The sequence below is a fragment of the Aythya ferina genome, assembly GCF_964211825.1.
Source record: "Aythya ferina genome assembly, chromosome: 5".
Classification (NCBI taxonomy): Eukaryota; Metazoa; Chordata; class Aves; order Anseriformes; family Anatidae; genus Aythya; species Aythya ferina.
The window spans coordinates 12,284,138-12,299,670 of NC_140301.1; the positions used below are offsets into that span (position 1 = coordinate 12,284,138).

General features: G+C 46.2%; 1 protein-coding gene across 9 annotated transcripts in view; it reads left to right on the forward strand.

Annotated features, from left to right (window-relative positions):
* SLC39A13 (solute carrier family 39 member 13) overlaps positions 1 to 15,533 on the forward strand; it is a 142,201-nt gene that overhangs the window by 114,778 nt on the left and 11,890 nt on the right. Inside the window, exons 6-10 of one of the 9 annotated variants that reach the window (XM_084522103.1) lie at positions 5,808 to 6,821; positions 11,242 to 11,300; positions 12,700 to 12,999; positions 13,402 to 13,515; positions 15,206 to 15,327. In XM_084522103.1, coding sequence (XP_084378229.1) covers positions 12,732 to 12,999; positions 13,402 to 13,515; positions 15,206 to 15,327 — 504 coding nt within the window. In that variant the 5' untranslated portion in view covers positions 5,808 to 6,821; positions 11,242 to 11,300; positions 12,700 to 12,731. Of the gene's footprint in view, positions 1 to 5,807; positions 6,822 to 7,288; positions 7,387 to 7,450; positions 7,555 to 7,911; positions 8,059 to 11,241; positions 11,301 to 11,385; positions 11,887 to 12,699; positions 13,000 to 13,401; positions 13,516 to 15,205; positions 15,328 to 15,533 lie in introns of those variants that run through there. The other 8 variants (XM_084522109.1, XM_084522104.1, XM_084522102.1 and 5 more) reach the window with 8 other exon arrangements.

Consider the following 15,533-nt stretch of genomic DNA (forward strand, 5'->3'; position numbering starts at 1 on the left):
TGGGGTATGGAAATATGAGTCCAAAAAGCATTTATCTGCACATAAAAATGTTATATGTTTATGACTTTATATGCAGAAAATGCTGAAGTTTTTGGATAGCTTGATAATAATCTCTTTCCTTGTCTTTTGCCAGGCCTCTCAGACTTCCTCTTCGACATAACTTAGCCTTGTTCTTTGCGTATTCTGAATATTTCTCTGTAACTTCTCTCCGACCATCAATGACTCCCTGACTATAGCCGTGGCTCCCCCTGCCTCTCTCTGCTCTCGCCTATGTTCTTCTTTCTGTGTTGTCGAATGCTTTCCAAATCCTAGCCCATGCTTCCCTTTCTACATAACCTCTCAAAGCAGTTCATTAGGAGTCCAGTTACAGCACTGTAAAAGCAAACCACACTTCATCTCCATCTATAAGCTTAGGAATAAAGCCTGTTGTAACTAAGCACCCTAACAAAACATTTTTGCAGTGCAAGTAAGTCCTCTGTGTGGGAGGCCAGCTTTTCAAATGTGCAGTGTATCATCTGAAAAATTCCCTTGGGGCTCTGACCTTGTAGGCAAATGTCTTAGACACTGGTTCCAAGTGGCTTTTCACAGTGAACTGTCCAGACAGTGTCTGCTCAGCAAGGCTGTCTTTTAGCAGGCCAGTACAGGACAGCATCAAATCTTGCTTCACCCAGAGCACCAGCACAGGAGGAGCTAGAACAAAAATCAGTGGCTCCATTTTGACACAAGCAGGAAACAATGAGAGGGAGGGGGCCTTGGTTCTTCAGCATAAATAACATTTTTGTGACTCCCATATCATGATTCAGCAGCTCTGATGTCAATTTACAGTAACAAAGGAGACAGGAGATGGTCTGTGTGGGAAGGAGTGTTGACAAAAGCATCTTGTACAACTTCCTCTGGGCTCCTCAGCTGTGTTATCAGGGGTGGGCAGCTGTGTAGGACAAGCCCAGCATTAGGGGAGCAAAGCCCCAGACTGCCGAGAAGAATGGCAATAGCAAGAAATGAGGGAGGTTGATAAGCTTTCAAAGCTTTCACACTCAGGATCTGTGATCTTTGTGGGGCCACTGGCTCTGCCAGCCAGCAGACAAATTTGCTCGGTGTATGTGACTGCTTGTCCTGGAAAAGCTGTGCTGTTTACTGTCCAGAGCATACCCCACTTCTGATGGTGCAAGATCTGTGAAGCTCAAACATACAGGATGAAAATAAAAATCGTGGTTCATTGAAACATCTTTAGATCCTTCCAGTATTAATATGGAGATCTCTTTCTTTATTCAGATTTTTTGGTTTTGTCAGTTCCATGTTTTCAAATATTTCAAGCTGCCCTAAGATGAAGACAGAAAGCTTATGAAAGAAAGAGAAACTGAGGTTCCACAGGGACTCTCAATGTGCCAAGAGTTATGGCTTCTGAGAACACAAAACAAAAGATAAAATTCAAAACATGTAGTGTGTGAAGGGAAAAAAAAAAAAAAAAAAAGAAAATTGGCAGTACTGTATCACTTTTCTCAGCTATCTTTTCTCTATTGCTATTGCATCTGATACTGTCCACAGCAAACTACCTTAAGATCAGCTTCCTAGACCTCATCTTTGAGATGCCATGGTTGACTCCTCATTGTCTCCTGCTAAGACTTACTTTGAATCCATCCCTATATAGCCCTTCTTGCCCCAGGCTACTTGGTTCCTTATTCTAATCATTCCGCTTGAGATCTAAATTTACTTTTCCGTGCAACATTTCATCACTGACCCATAGCACCAGGAAAACATTGCTTTGTATTGGATTGCTTACATTGGATGTTGCATGTAAGTTGCTCTATTTAAACACTACTTCAAGCTTCTCCGATGACTGTGTGACAATGAACGCCAGCTGAGCTTCAGTGGCCATTCTCTTTGCTGTTCTTGTTCTGAATCCTCCTCCATAATAATGCCTGCTACTATTTCAGTCTTGCCTGTGGCACTCCCACTATTGCACCAGTTCTGGGCTTCTTTGCCAGCTGGAGAAGAAAAAAAAAAAGGGCTTCCCCCACCTACTTTCAGGTACCCCAGATGAACTTTGCTATCAGTGGCACCTAGTTTACTGCCAGCTTTATACAGCCTCTGTCACTATAGACAAACAGAAATGGAAAAACCCTGATCTTAAAGTTTTCTTCCGCCTTTGAGAATGTATTCCATAATGCAGCATGTCAAATTCGAACACGGCAAGAGATGCTCTCCTTGATCTTCTTAGAGAACTGTTTGCAGCAGCCGACTGTGAAGTTTTGTATTTTACCCAAAGGGAGACTGTAAATTCACCAAGAGTCTGGAAGAAAACTGTAAACCACTGACTATAAACAATTGTATAGTTGTAGGCTCCTCATAGGAAGAAAACTGGAGTGGACAAGAATACTTGGACTTAGAATTTGAGTGGTGAATACAAGTGACAGATCCTCCTGCTTTTAAAAAGTTGGATAATTTAATTCTGGCTCTGCTGGCTTGAGGTGGGTGTTATCCGGAATCACACCATTTCTGCTTTGGGCTTCCTTTTGCACTCCATGCATCTTTTCATTATAGACCCCTGATATTTAACCTGTTCTGCATGCCACATTGTAGAATGTAAGCACAAATCTTACAACCCTGACAAACAATTGCTACACCATTTAAAGGGGGTATGACACTGTCCACTCTGGAGCTGGCAGCACTCAGTGAGTGACAGCATAGGTCTCACTACTTGCAATAGCTGAGAGTGCGAATCTTGGCACTGGAATTCAAAATACAGACCACATTGGGGAGGGATGTCCATCTCACTCTATGCAGAGAATGAAAGTGTGAATCTTGGTTATGTCGCATTTGTATATCTGAAACACTGATACTGAAACACCTACACAGGGCTCCAGCCTCCCCTCTGTCAACTGAAGGGCAGGAGCCATGGTTGGGGCTGTACCCTGTATTCATGAAGAATGTGTGTTACATTGCAGAAATCAGGGTGCAGCGATTTTCATTACTGAACATTGAAGAAGGTAAGAACCCCCTCCTCTTGGTCAGAACCCAGCATTAACTACTTCTAGATATAAGATAAAGACTGTGTAACACACACATGCTGATACCCTGCTTGGCAGGGCGATATTGCAGCCTTATTATTTAAGTCTGAAACCTTAGTAAGGCACAACCCATACTGCTCTTCTGCTAGAAGTCCAGCTTCTGCTATTCCAGCACTATTTGCTGTATACAAGGTATCCCTTCCTTTTCTCGCCTACATTTGTTAATACTACGTAGAGTACTGTTTCAGGATGGATCTCAGTGAACTTCCATAAATCTTCTTTGCTACATCTGCCACGTTTCACTCATCTGGCTCTGGCTGTATCTTACCCAGACCAGGCCCATCATTTTCCTTTTTTCTCCAACACAACACTGAAGTCTGCCCAGGTTAAGTCGCCCTCACCTGTCACTCCCTCTGTTCCTTACTAGCAATAGTAAACTGCAGTGGGTCAGATGGAGCTCCCAGCTGGAAGTTGTGCATCTGTATGTGGAAGCAGGCTTACAGGAGTCACTCGGGCTAGTGGACAAACTTGTGGTGCACACAGAGTTAATATGCTGGCAGAAACACTGAGGTTTACGTCTGAAAAACCAAACATAAAAATAATATGATGAGTAAGACTAAAATTCCCTGTTCTGAGCTTCCATGGGGCCAGATCCCCTCCCCCCCATTCAGGGCTCAGCAGTCACTTCTCCTTTTCTGCTGTGCCTTGCAGAAATGTGTCCTGGGATGAGTCAGAGCAGGACTTCCAGGCAGTAGCATTATTGCATTCGGCTCCCACCAAATAGCAGGCAAAAATGCCTGCTGGTGGGACCTCAGGGCCTCACAGGTCCTTCCACACACTCAAAGGGCTCTCCCACTTGTTACCCCTTGATTCTGTTTTTTTTTTTTTTTTTTCTGAATCAGAGGACTGTTGAAAACATGAGGTTGGGAAAGGATCTCTGTAGGTCCAGTGTCCCACACAAAGCAGGGCTAGCTTCACGTTTACATCAGGTTGCTCAAGGTCATGTCCAGCTGAACTTTGAAAATCCTCGAGAGAGACCACAGCAACCCTGGCCACCTCTTCCAGTGCCTGACCACTCTTAATGTGAAGACCTTTAAAAAATCCTCCTGCCCTATCCAGATTCCCAGTCTCTCCGTCTCTCTGCTTGCCCATGCCCCATCTCTCAGCACTTAACCTCCAGTCTTATACATATGCTCCCGTCGGATATTTTATGTGCTCTCCCCAGAGATTTTGCTGAGGCTCTGGTACCTTCCCTTTGCACTACCAGGACACCATTCAGGTTCCATCCTGTTTTCAAAAGGGAACTTCTGACTGAACAACGGGAAAAAAATGTTTTTAAATGTCCTGGGGACAGAGTGCAGAGAGCACTATCAGGTGTGAGGAAGTGTCAGTTTAGTAAGGTACTCCAGTCCCTTCATCAGCAAGTCTTATGGTGGAAGTTCAGGGGCTAAAATGTCTTTCTAGAGGAGACAACTGTCTCCCCAACACCTCCTGAGAGTCCTCTCCTTGACCAAGAGCAGATGTTTGCGACATCTCCGTAAGACCCACGGGGCCTTACTCCCACTGAGGCTGGGCCTGGCTATAGGAAATTCTCCCGCAGCCCCAGAGCGCTGGAGGAGGCTGAGCACCTTCCATGGGCTGGGGCTGCTGGAGGTGAGGCTGACAACATCTCCTCTTTGTCATCAGAGGGGAGGTGGTACAGGCACACCAGCCTTGTTCCCAAGCCCGGACGGTGTACAAAGCCCAGGTACCAGCCTGCTCTGAGCAGTGAATTGCAATGGCAATTCTGAAGGGCACTTGTATTATCACCCTCGGGTTTAATTGCTTATGCCCAGTAGCTCTGTAAGTGATCTGACACAGTCTACAGCTGTGTATCTTCTTCTCTGCCCTGATGCTGCTGAAATTCCTTCTTTCCCCACCGAAAGACGCTTTAACTCAAACCCTGAAAGGGAAACGGGAAGTTGGTGCGGGCCCAACCTGCTCGTTTTGAAGGCAGGCGGCACCTCCATGCGGTGTCCCTGCAGAATTACAGCTGTAACAATATTTCTGCTTTTCCCAACATGGTATCGAGCGGCTCCCGAGCAATTTCGAGCTGCCAAACTCCAGAAATCTCAAGAACCAACTAGACGTGTGCGAATAACTGATTTTCCATTTTTTATTTTATATTTATTCCACCAGTTTTTCATCCTGAGTGCTCCAAACTGATTTATTATTTTTTTTTTTTAGATTGGTGATCCAACCAAAAAAGTATCTTTTTGATTGAATTAAACTTGTTCTTGACCCAATACGCTAATTCTAGCATTTCTTTCTGGTTGTGCAATAACACGTCAAGCAGTTGCATTTTAGTTGACTTTGAGAATCAAATTTTTCACAGCATTGGTCATTAATTCACTAATATGTATCAGTAACTGATTTTTTTTTTCAGTAAGTAAAAATATTTCCCAATATAGGGATCAAGCTCTGCTGATATCTCTTCACTTTTGTGGTTACACAACATGCCAGCCTTTGGGGACCCAAGCTTTGTCTTCATGAGCTATAGTGGCTTTATTATTATTATTTTTTATTTTTTTTCCCAGGAAAATTGCTTTATTTCCACCAATACAGTGCCCCACTCCAGCAAGAAGGTCACAAGGGACCACAAAGCTCCTAAGCAAGTGTAAATGCTGGAAACACCCACATAAAGATGTTAGAGAGGCAAAAACATCAGTTACAAGTAAAAAAGGAGGAGAACTGGATGTATGGTGGCTGATTTTGTTAGTCTGCAATTACAAGTGACCTGATTTTTTTTTTTCTCCTCAGCTGAAAACATCATTTAGTAAAGAACAGAGAAACCTAAAAGTCACTTTTGGAGGAATCAGGCTGAAGAGGTGGGTGCCATGGCTCAAGGGAGGCGAGAGAAGGTCCCTGCGCCCTGCTCCAGTTGCCTCGTCGCTGTTTTAACAGAATCCATCTTTACGTTTTTACACCTTTACTTTTGGACGCAGCCTGCTGGACTCTGAGCCATACTGATCTTCAGACTGTTGCTGAAAATTTCACTACAGCTAAGAATTCAGCCACCCACCGGGAAAAAGCTCCATTGGATGCAGTGTGGTACAGCTGCCACTTGATGGCATAAGCTACTGAGTCCACATTTCCTCCAAAACTCTCCCTGTTTGGCTTGCGGTGGGGCACAAATCGAAACTCAGTGCCTTGAAGTCCTGCACCACTGAAGTCAAAAGCAAACCCATTTACTTCACTGAGCCCGGGATACCGCTCGTGATTCCGACAGTCCCAGGTGCTCAGCGTGGTGTGGTTTACCCGAGGAAGTGCCTGCTTGTTGTAACTGTGATAATCACAGACACGATCCGTCAGCACAGGGAACTGCGCCACTGGGACTGATGACAGTTATTCAGGCAACAGGGAGGCGGCTGTGGAACACAGCAACCACAAAGCCTACAACTTCGGAACCAAATCCTTTCCTTTTGAAAACTTGCTTTGAGAATTCAGCTCCCAGCATAAACTTTCTGCTTCTGACTGAGAAAGACCAAACTTTTCGGAAACTGCCTTCGCAACGTGTCCCTGTCGGGTCGTATTCCCGTTACACGGCTGCAGAGAGAGCAGCCCGGCCAGCGCAGGCCACTGATGGCCGACTGAATTCCAAACTCTGCTCCGTGGCGTGACATTGGAGTGATGTAATGAGACCGGGGGGAGACTGCAGACAGGAGGAACGTCAGCATCAGCAGCGTCTCCTAGGGGAACGGGGTTTGTGCTGGAAACTGGAGTGAGCACGGCGTCCTGAGTCGCAGGGGAAATGGTAAGAGGTGGAACCGAAAGGTATGTTAGTGTATTTTGGAAAGTGTATTGGAAACTATAGCTCTGAGGTAGTTCGGCTTGTATAAAAGTAAATCTTTGTTCTCTGCTGACCTAGTTTTTTGAGCACACGAAGTTTCTGCAAACCTCGGTAAGAACCGTGGGTATTTTCACCATTAGCAGTCAGGGCTACGTTGCCAGAGCCCTGCTGTCACCCAAATCCCCACCAGGAAGGCTGTAGCGCATCCACCTGCTACAGAACCCCGTGCAGCGGCAGGTACTCGCGAAAGTGACTTCATCTTTTTTAAAAAACTCGAGTGTTAGAGGGGGCTGCTCCGCTTTTAGCAGCGCCAGCAGGGCACTGGCAGCCCCCCGGGCCCCCGCAGGAAGCGGGCCCGGCGCCGGCCCCTCGCTGGCGGCGGCCGGAAGCGATCGCGGCGCTGGGTCCGCGGCGGGTGCCGAGGAGGCCGGGACCGACGTGGCCGGCCCGGGGGAGGCGGGGACTGGGGGCGGCCGGGCGGGGCGGGCCGGCGCCGGGCTGCGGCTGGATGGCAGCGGAGGCACGGGGCGAGGCGGCGGCGGCGGCACGGTGAGGGCGGCGGGGAGCTGGGGGGGCCGGCGGGGCGCTGAGGGGACCGGCTGGGAGCTGGAGCTGGCGCCGCCATTTCGCGGAGCCTCGCCGCCGAGGGGCCGGGCTGAGGAAAGTTGGTGAAGTAACTGCGGGCCCCCCGAGTGGGACGGGGAGCTCCCGGGTGAGGTGAGGGGAGGGGAGGGCAGAGCCGTGCCCGCTGCGCTGTGTGCCTCTAGCTGCACGCTGTGCAGAAACGAGTCCTGCCTGCAGCGTTTCGCCGCGAGGGGAATGGGGAACGGGGGGGTCGTGCCGGGGGGCACTGCGTGCCCAGAGAGCCTGCAGGCCCGCCGTGCCTCCCCCGGGGTCAGGCATCCAGGAGGAGTTCAGAGCCCTCCACGGGGCTAATGGAGGGAGGCGGCTTAGTGGAGGATTTTTTTGGCTGGAAATAATGCTTCCTCCCTGGAAAAATAACTTTTTTTTTTTTTTTTTTTTCCATGCAATACTCTTTTGCAACTCCTAAAGCCAACTGGCTTCCAGGGAAAACAGTTGTTTATAACGGCTGTTATAAAGATCTTTTTTTTCCCCTTCGCGCAACAACATCTGAAATGTCATTGTGTGGCAGCGAGCAATTGTGCTGAGACAGAGCTGAAGCTGTGTGGTCTGAAAAGGCAGTGTCCAGGAAGGGAGGAGGTGGGTCGCTGCAGGAATCTTTATCGTGTACATGTTTTATTTTCTGTTTTCCAGTAGGTTTTTGCCTTGGCATTGTAAGTTTTGACTGTTTTCTCACTGAGCCTCAGACCAGCTCAGTGAGGCAGGGGAGGCTGTGGGAGCCTCCCAGGAGGAGGGCACGTCCTCTTCTCACTTGATGTTCAGTCTCCCCCTTCTTTTCACTAAGGAGTGTGTAAATGGCAGATTTTCATGTTTGTTTTTCCTGAGCTGGGAAGACCTCGCTGTTACTTCAGTTCAGAATCCCAGCCAGAGCAGACCTGACTTCAGTGCTCTGCTCCGGGACCTGCTGGTAGTACTGGTGAACAGGTTCTGCTCCTGGCATGGTTGGGAGGTGTGATAGCAAAGGACATCTGTGTCAAAACTGATGAGTAAATGATGCAATGCTGATTCTTCTCTTAGGCATTTTCTTAAATACATATACTTTTCTTGAGGAAAAACCACATCTCTTATAAATGTGGTTATGCTTATGTCTCATAGTGGCAGTGGATCTCTCTGAGAACTTAAAATTGCTTTCCTTAGAAATTTCTTTATGGGGTACCTAAAACAGATGCTGATGTCTAAAATTAGGGGTAGGTAAAGACATCTTCCATCCTCTGAAACTGTAGTGGTGCAGGGTATTATTTTCTCTCTTGAGCTTTTTTTATCCTAGGACTATGTTCTGATTGCTCCCTTCCTTCCTCTTAAAATATGTCTCGGGAGTAGCCAGTGTTATTTCAGAGACTTGAAGTAAACTTAACATTTCATGAAGAGCATGTAGCAATGTGATAGAAAAACAAAGGGGTTATGGAATTAAACCTGCATTTTTTGGAGCAAGTGGTTATGATATGAAGTAGTTATGATATATTGTGAAGAAGCATATGCAGGAAGCGTGTTCTAAATAATTAGCTGAGCACAAAAATCAGTGCGTGTATGTCCTGGATAATGCACCGAGTTCCTCATAGCTGTTTTACTTACATCAGGAATTCATTGCCTGAGACTGGGGGATGTTCTTGAGCTATGAGGTAGTGATGGTCAGCCAGCATGGGGTGAAGAAATGTACTGTTTTTCCCTGGTGTGATTAACAAGAAAAAAAAGATCTGTCAACCTCAGAAGATTGACTGACACACAGCTGAATTAGGAGAATTGGTTTTCTACCCCTTGTGACTCTTTATTGTTCACCACCATCTTTTTGGATAACCCTGGTCCCTTTTGTTGCTGGGAAAAGGAAATGAAGCCTGATATGCAGCCTGTTTTCAGAGCCCTGGACATGTCCTTTGCCCTGTGTGCTACGGCCTCTATCCAGGATTTTGGTCACTCAGTCTCGGAGACCCTTCCAGGTGTCCTCTGGGGAAGACACAGGCTATGAGTGGGGAGAACTAGATGGAAGAATTGGACCTGTTGCATCAGTTGTGGTGATTTCTTTTCCAGACCAATTCCCAAAAGCTGTTAACTCTGTGGCAACCGTGGCACAGAAGGGGCCTGTTTATGCCACTTTCCGTCATTGCCAAGCTGCAGGAGAACAGTTGTTTTGCTACGTGTATTCCTTGCATCTTCCTACTGATATGGTGGTTGTATTAATCCTAATTTTTTGGGGCTGGAATGGCTTCACCCCTCACAAATAAGCTGTTCTCAGTCATTTTCAAGGTCTAATCCAAGCATCAGCCCTGTGCCTGTTCACTTCAGTGGTGGAGATGAATGGATACTTGGAGTGCTGTGAGGTGAAAACGTCTCTTACTTCTGCCACTCAGCCTTCTGTATTCTCTGTGCTGATAATAACCGATAAGAGCTGCCACTTGCAGTAGGGTCCTGCCAGTAGAGCAGGAGTCTGGGGCATAGGGCGGGGAGGGACTTCAAGAGGGGATCTAGTCATTGCAATGAAAGAGCATCTGGATAAGGAGCTTACTCTTTTTTTTATTTTTATGTTTCTGCATCATAGGTAACCTGTTCCAGTCTGTCAGCATTTTGGCACTATGTAAACTAGTTTCTTCATATCCAGGTTGAACTGTGCTTACTACTTGAGCTGATACCACAATGTGGAAGAGTTGAGCACTTTCCCCCTTGTGACTTCTGCTGTATGCAGACTGTTCTGTTCCCTTCAATCTTATCTTTTCTAGACTAAACACACCCAGGTCCTTCAGTCTTTTCTTCCAGGTTGTACTTTCTAAGCTCGTATTTTTGTTTCTGTCTACTGGAACGTCTCTTATTTTTACATCTGTTTTATAAAGTACAGTGTGTGAGGTGGGTACAGTCTTTTGGCTGAAGTTTTATTTGTGGGGAGTAGAATGGATTCACTGCCTCTGTGTCACACAAACAGTGTAGCTGTTGGTATGTCCCGGGATGTCATTTGCCTGCTTAGTGGCATGCTTGTGTTGCTGGCTCAGATTTATTTTCTGAATCAATGTAGTCATGTATGCCTTTTTTTTCCCCCCCTCCTGGCACATTGGAGTTAGTATTTTGTCATATCCATTTGATTTTTTTTTTCATTAGTCTGCTCTTTTGTGCTCATCTTTGCTGAGGTTGGTTTGACAGCATGTGATAGGTAGGTCTAGGGTTGTCACAGCCAGATCATAACACTGCAATCAGATGCCACAAAAAACTGAGCTGGCTTAAACTTGTTATGTTAACGGATTTTTGTCTTGTCCAGAAACAACTGGTGGGTTTTGTATGGGTCAGTAGCTTACATTCCAATAGATGTTATCTTTCCACAAAAAGTTTCAGTGGTTCTTTTGCAGCCAGCCAAGCTAGCATCTTCAGCAGTTCCTTCTTGCATCCTTCCTACTTCTAATGTCTGTGGTTACTGTGCTTGGAGCTTGGTGTCCTCCTTCACAGGTTCTGTTCTTTACTGTTCCCCTTGGTTGCTTGCTGCAGCTGGGCCTTCCTCCAGCAGTGGTCTAGTTCAGGGACCGAAACTGGAAGAGCTTCTGGGGATTAAAAAGTCTCTGCTGATTTGCTCTGAACCCACTTGCTCATGGAGTCGGGTGTGAGCATGGAAGGGGAGGCTGCCTGAGAGGATGGGGAGACAAGGGTCAACATTGTCCTCTTCCGCTGCAGTGAGCCCTTAGATTGGTTCCAACACCCTGATTTTTTTTCTTGACAATTTCAGGCCCCTTTCTGTTTGGCTGTTATTTAATACTTTGCTGTCTTTATCGCTTTCTTATCTTATAGGTAAATGCAAACTGATCACTTAAATTCATCAAGAACCTTTCAGAGGATTGAAGTTACCGGTCAGTAACTTCTTCAGCCGCACCCCCCTTTTATTTGTTTCTTTTTGTGAAGGTAGATGAGGCATGATGCTTCTTGAGCCTTCTGTGGCCTTCCCATATTTCTGTAAATTTCAAAGATGCTTCAGATTACTGTGACTGGTTTCTTAAATGCTTTCAGGTGAATGCCATTATTCCTCTCAATCTGCAGCTGCCTTGCAATCGTTATGGCATTCTTTTCTAACCCACTTTGTTCTCCTGTTTCCAAATTAATTTTGCTTGCCACGTTTCGCTCCTCCTTCTGGAAACTGAAGGAGGCATTTGTACTTCAGCCTTTGTGTCATTTGCTTTCCTTTCCTATTTGCCAACGAGTGTGTAATTATCTTTATTTTCCACGTCTAACATGCCCTTTTTCTCTCCAGTTCTCTTAAGACTGAAGAGTTCTTAGTAACAGCTGTGCTGCCTTTGACTAAGAGTCCATCTAACCCAGCAGACTTGTAGGAAGGAGTAAAAATAGCACAAGCATATATGATATTTTCCAACTACTCTTTCGATCTGCAGCTCCTTTCAGATAAGGGAATTTCCTGCGTCTAACACGAGCTGTCTAACCGTGAGCAATCAATAGATTTATTTTCCTAGTGTCTGGTCTGTCTGTTGTTGAATCCATGTAAAATTTTGCACTGGTTTTGGAGAAATGCTGCCACGCAAGTTACCAGCTGGTGTCATGTTTGTTTTCATTTTGAAGCCGACCCTCACTGGCTTCACGTGATGGCTGTTAGTACGTGGGGTTGTAGACATGGTGAATAATCTATCCCTGTTTATACTGTTTACACCAGTCATGACTGTATGGACCTCTGTTATGTTCCCTTTCCCATTTAGTTACCTGTCTTGCATCCTGATTTGTTAGATGCTATTCCATCTCTTCAGTTGCCTTTTCTACCCAGTATTCCCACAACCACATGTCCCCTGGGTTTTGTAATTTTGACATGCCAATTTCATGGTAAAAAGGGCCAGAGAGGGCTCTTAGAGCAGCTCACCAAAAAGGCAGAGAGAAGACTGATCCTGGTAATATCTCTGGCCAAGATTTTTTTCTGGAGCCTTGGAAAACTGAAGGGCAAGGACAAGCTACCTGCGGGTCTTGGGCCTGGGGAGTCCTTGTCCAGCCCACTGGAGGGAAGATTCTGGAAGGAAGACTTGTTTGCAAGGTGTCTCATGCACAGTCTTACATACCTGATGATAAGCAGTGTCCTTTAGTACTGTGTTGAAATTGGGGAAAATTTCGGATGCTTCCTTATGGGGGGTAGCGGGATATCCACCTGCAATAGGATGCTGAGGGATGGAATGGCGTGACCAAGGCCTTTTCTCCTGGGTGGTGGGCAAGAGCCTCTAGCATGCACTCAGAACTGTTCTCTATTCTTTTCAGAGATCGGCCAGCCTGGCTGAGACCACTTAGCGATGACAAAACAAAAGCTTCTGCTTGATGGGACGTTCTCCTTGTTTCTGATCGTGGCCTGTGAAGCTCAGCAGCTCGCGAGGAGTCATGCTGCTGCCAGCTCTGGCCCTCTGTGCGAGAAGGAAGCAGAGTCCTGGGGAAACCTGTTCAGCAGTGAGCGGCTGGATGCCTGGATCTGTTCCCTCATCGGCTCGTTCATGGTGGGGCTGAGTGGGGTCTTCCCCTTGCTCGTGATCCCCTTTGAGACAGGAGCTGCTCTGCGGTCAGAAGGTAAGCCTGCTACCTGCAGTAGCCTTTCTGAAGGTCCTTGGTTGTGACTGTGATGAACAGGATCTCCTCTAGAGCAGGCATTCCATTTGCAGTGCTTTAGGGCCTACCTGTCAATTTGATGGGGAATCCTCTAACACATGCAAGTCCTGGAAGGAACTCGTACAGAATAGCATTTGTTGTGCACCCTGGGGAGCTGCTTGGTCCAGGACCCTCCCACACACAGCTGTCCCAGCCTTGCAGTACAAGGGCTTCTTTTTGCACTCCAGCTATTTCTTCCATGCTCTCTCCTTTGAAAGCTTGGTTTGCAGATGCTTCTAATTTAGGTCTGTTTGTGCAGAAACTCAGCTGGAGATGTTTTGGCTTCAAGCTGAGTTATAATCAGGTTTTTGTTTCTTTTTTTAGCTGGATCACGTCGTTTGAAGCAGTTGTTGAGCTTTGCAATTGGTGGGCTACTGGGGAATGTGTTTCTGCACCTGCTTCCCGAAGCCTGGGCCTACACGTGCAGTGCAACAACAGGTATGAAAGCCTTATATGCATAGAAGCAGCTCGTGCTGTGCCTACTGCTACATTTTTTGAGTCTGTTCCATCCTAAAAATACAAAACCAGCCAGACTCTGTCAGCCCTGGCCCAAAAACTGGTCTAGGCTGTTACTCTGCTTTGAACAATGTGTAAAAGCAAATGCTTAGGGAAAAGTATATGAAGAATAAAAACGTGTAATAATTTCTATTTGTACTCCAAAGTTTTTAAGATCAGAAGCTTCCTGAGATGAGCATAATTACTTTTTTTTAGTAACTTCTAACAGGTTTTTTGTCTATCAACTTTTCCTGCCTTGCTTTGGACTCTTGTAAATCTTTGATTTTCCTTTGCCCTTTCCCTAAGGAAAGGGAATACTTCTTTAACCTGATGGAAAGTTATGAATCTGTGTGTGGTCGGGTACATGATACATGAACATGTCTCCTATCTTAGGTGGAGTTTTTTTGCCCTATCATGTGCATCTTGCCTGTAGATCTGTATCACAGTGCTCTTCTCCTAGAGCCTTTTTCTTGGAACTAACTGGGATCCCTCCACTTCATCAGCTGGAGCCCAAATGTGTTCTCCTCTGAATCTTTGTTCAGGGAGAAGTCATGGAAAAAATGATTGTTAGTAGAGATATTGACTAAGATGGTGTCTGGGGAGCTGGGGAGGGAAACAAATACAGGTGACAGAAACCTGTGTTTTCAGCAAACTAAACACTGTTGGGATGCAGCTTGTGGTATTGGTGTGTATCCTTTGCCCCTTGGATGGCCAGACTTGTAGAAACCCGCAGCAGTTGTATCTTTCTGCTTTGGCAAACTGATGTGAGAAGGCAAGTGCTGCTGCATCCCACCTGTTGAGAAGCTAAGAAATTCTTTCATCACTAAAAATGAAAGAGTGGTGAAAAGGATGCTGTAGGTTTCCCAGACTTCCTGGGATTTGAAATGCTCCACAGATCTACTGATCCTGTGGTTCTCTTCCTTTTTGTGGCTTTGGTACTGTTAGCAGAACCTCCTACCTGCTGTCCTTTTTCCCCTCTTCCTGCAGTGGTTCCCTAATGACTCTCTCTTCCTGCTCTAGCTTGTTTGCTTCTTATGTTGTCCTGAAGCATAAAATTTTTCATTACCTGTATATGCCCCAGTGCAGAATCGTTCTGTTCTTCCACTGCAACCTCCATTTCTGCAGCCGGGTTGAAAGGATGATTATCTCACAAGCTTGGCTGTAATTGAAAAGAAAGTTTATAGCTTTGGGCTTAATAACTTGCCCAGGTGTGGCAGAAATGGGAAGGTGAGTTTGTAGCTCCACTGATGTTAGGTTTCATGTTGGGTCTTGCTGCTCAGTAGGTAGAGCTGCAGGATTTTTATTGATGTAATGTTCACGTGCCTCTGGGGCACCGGGAAGTTCCCAGTGTTGTCAAGAAATGTTCTGGATTGTGCTGTTGAAGTAAAAGGGGTGGGGGCTCTCACACTAAGTGTCTCAAGATGAGGACACCTTTTACTTAGATCAACAATGAGCAGGTTAACTTAATTTTCTGTGAGATACCGTTGCTCTCTACTCCTTGCAGGAGGTGTTTCTATTGTTTTGGGTTTTTGTCTTGGGACTGGTGATTAAACTATCTGGGGCAGGTGGGGTTCCCATATGGGAAGACACTGTTCTTGGAAGTGACACGAAGGTTTTTTCTGTTGTCCCTTAGGAGAAGGGCAGAGCTTTCAGCAGCAGAAGCTTCTGGGTCTCTGGGTGATTATTGGCTTCCTGACCTTCCTGACGCTAGAGAAGATTTTCCTAGAGAAAGAAGAGAAGGAGTGTCCTGGTGTGGTAAGTGAGTAGCCAGAGGGGAGGGAGTGCTGTTGTGTTCAGTTGGTGAGTCAGGCACATAAGCACTGTATTAAACACCTCATCTGCCCTATCTGGCAGGCTCAGCAAAGGATCCTGGAGCTGTGAGTAGCTTATCAAAGGCCTTTGGGAGCATTTTGCCACTTTGACACGTGGTTCTACAGGCTTTGTGTGGTTTTAGCTTGAGA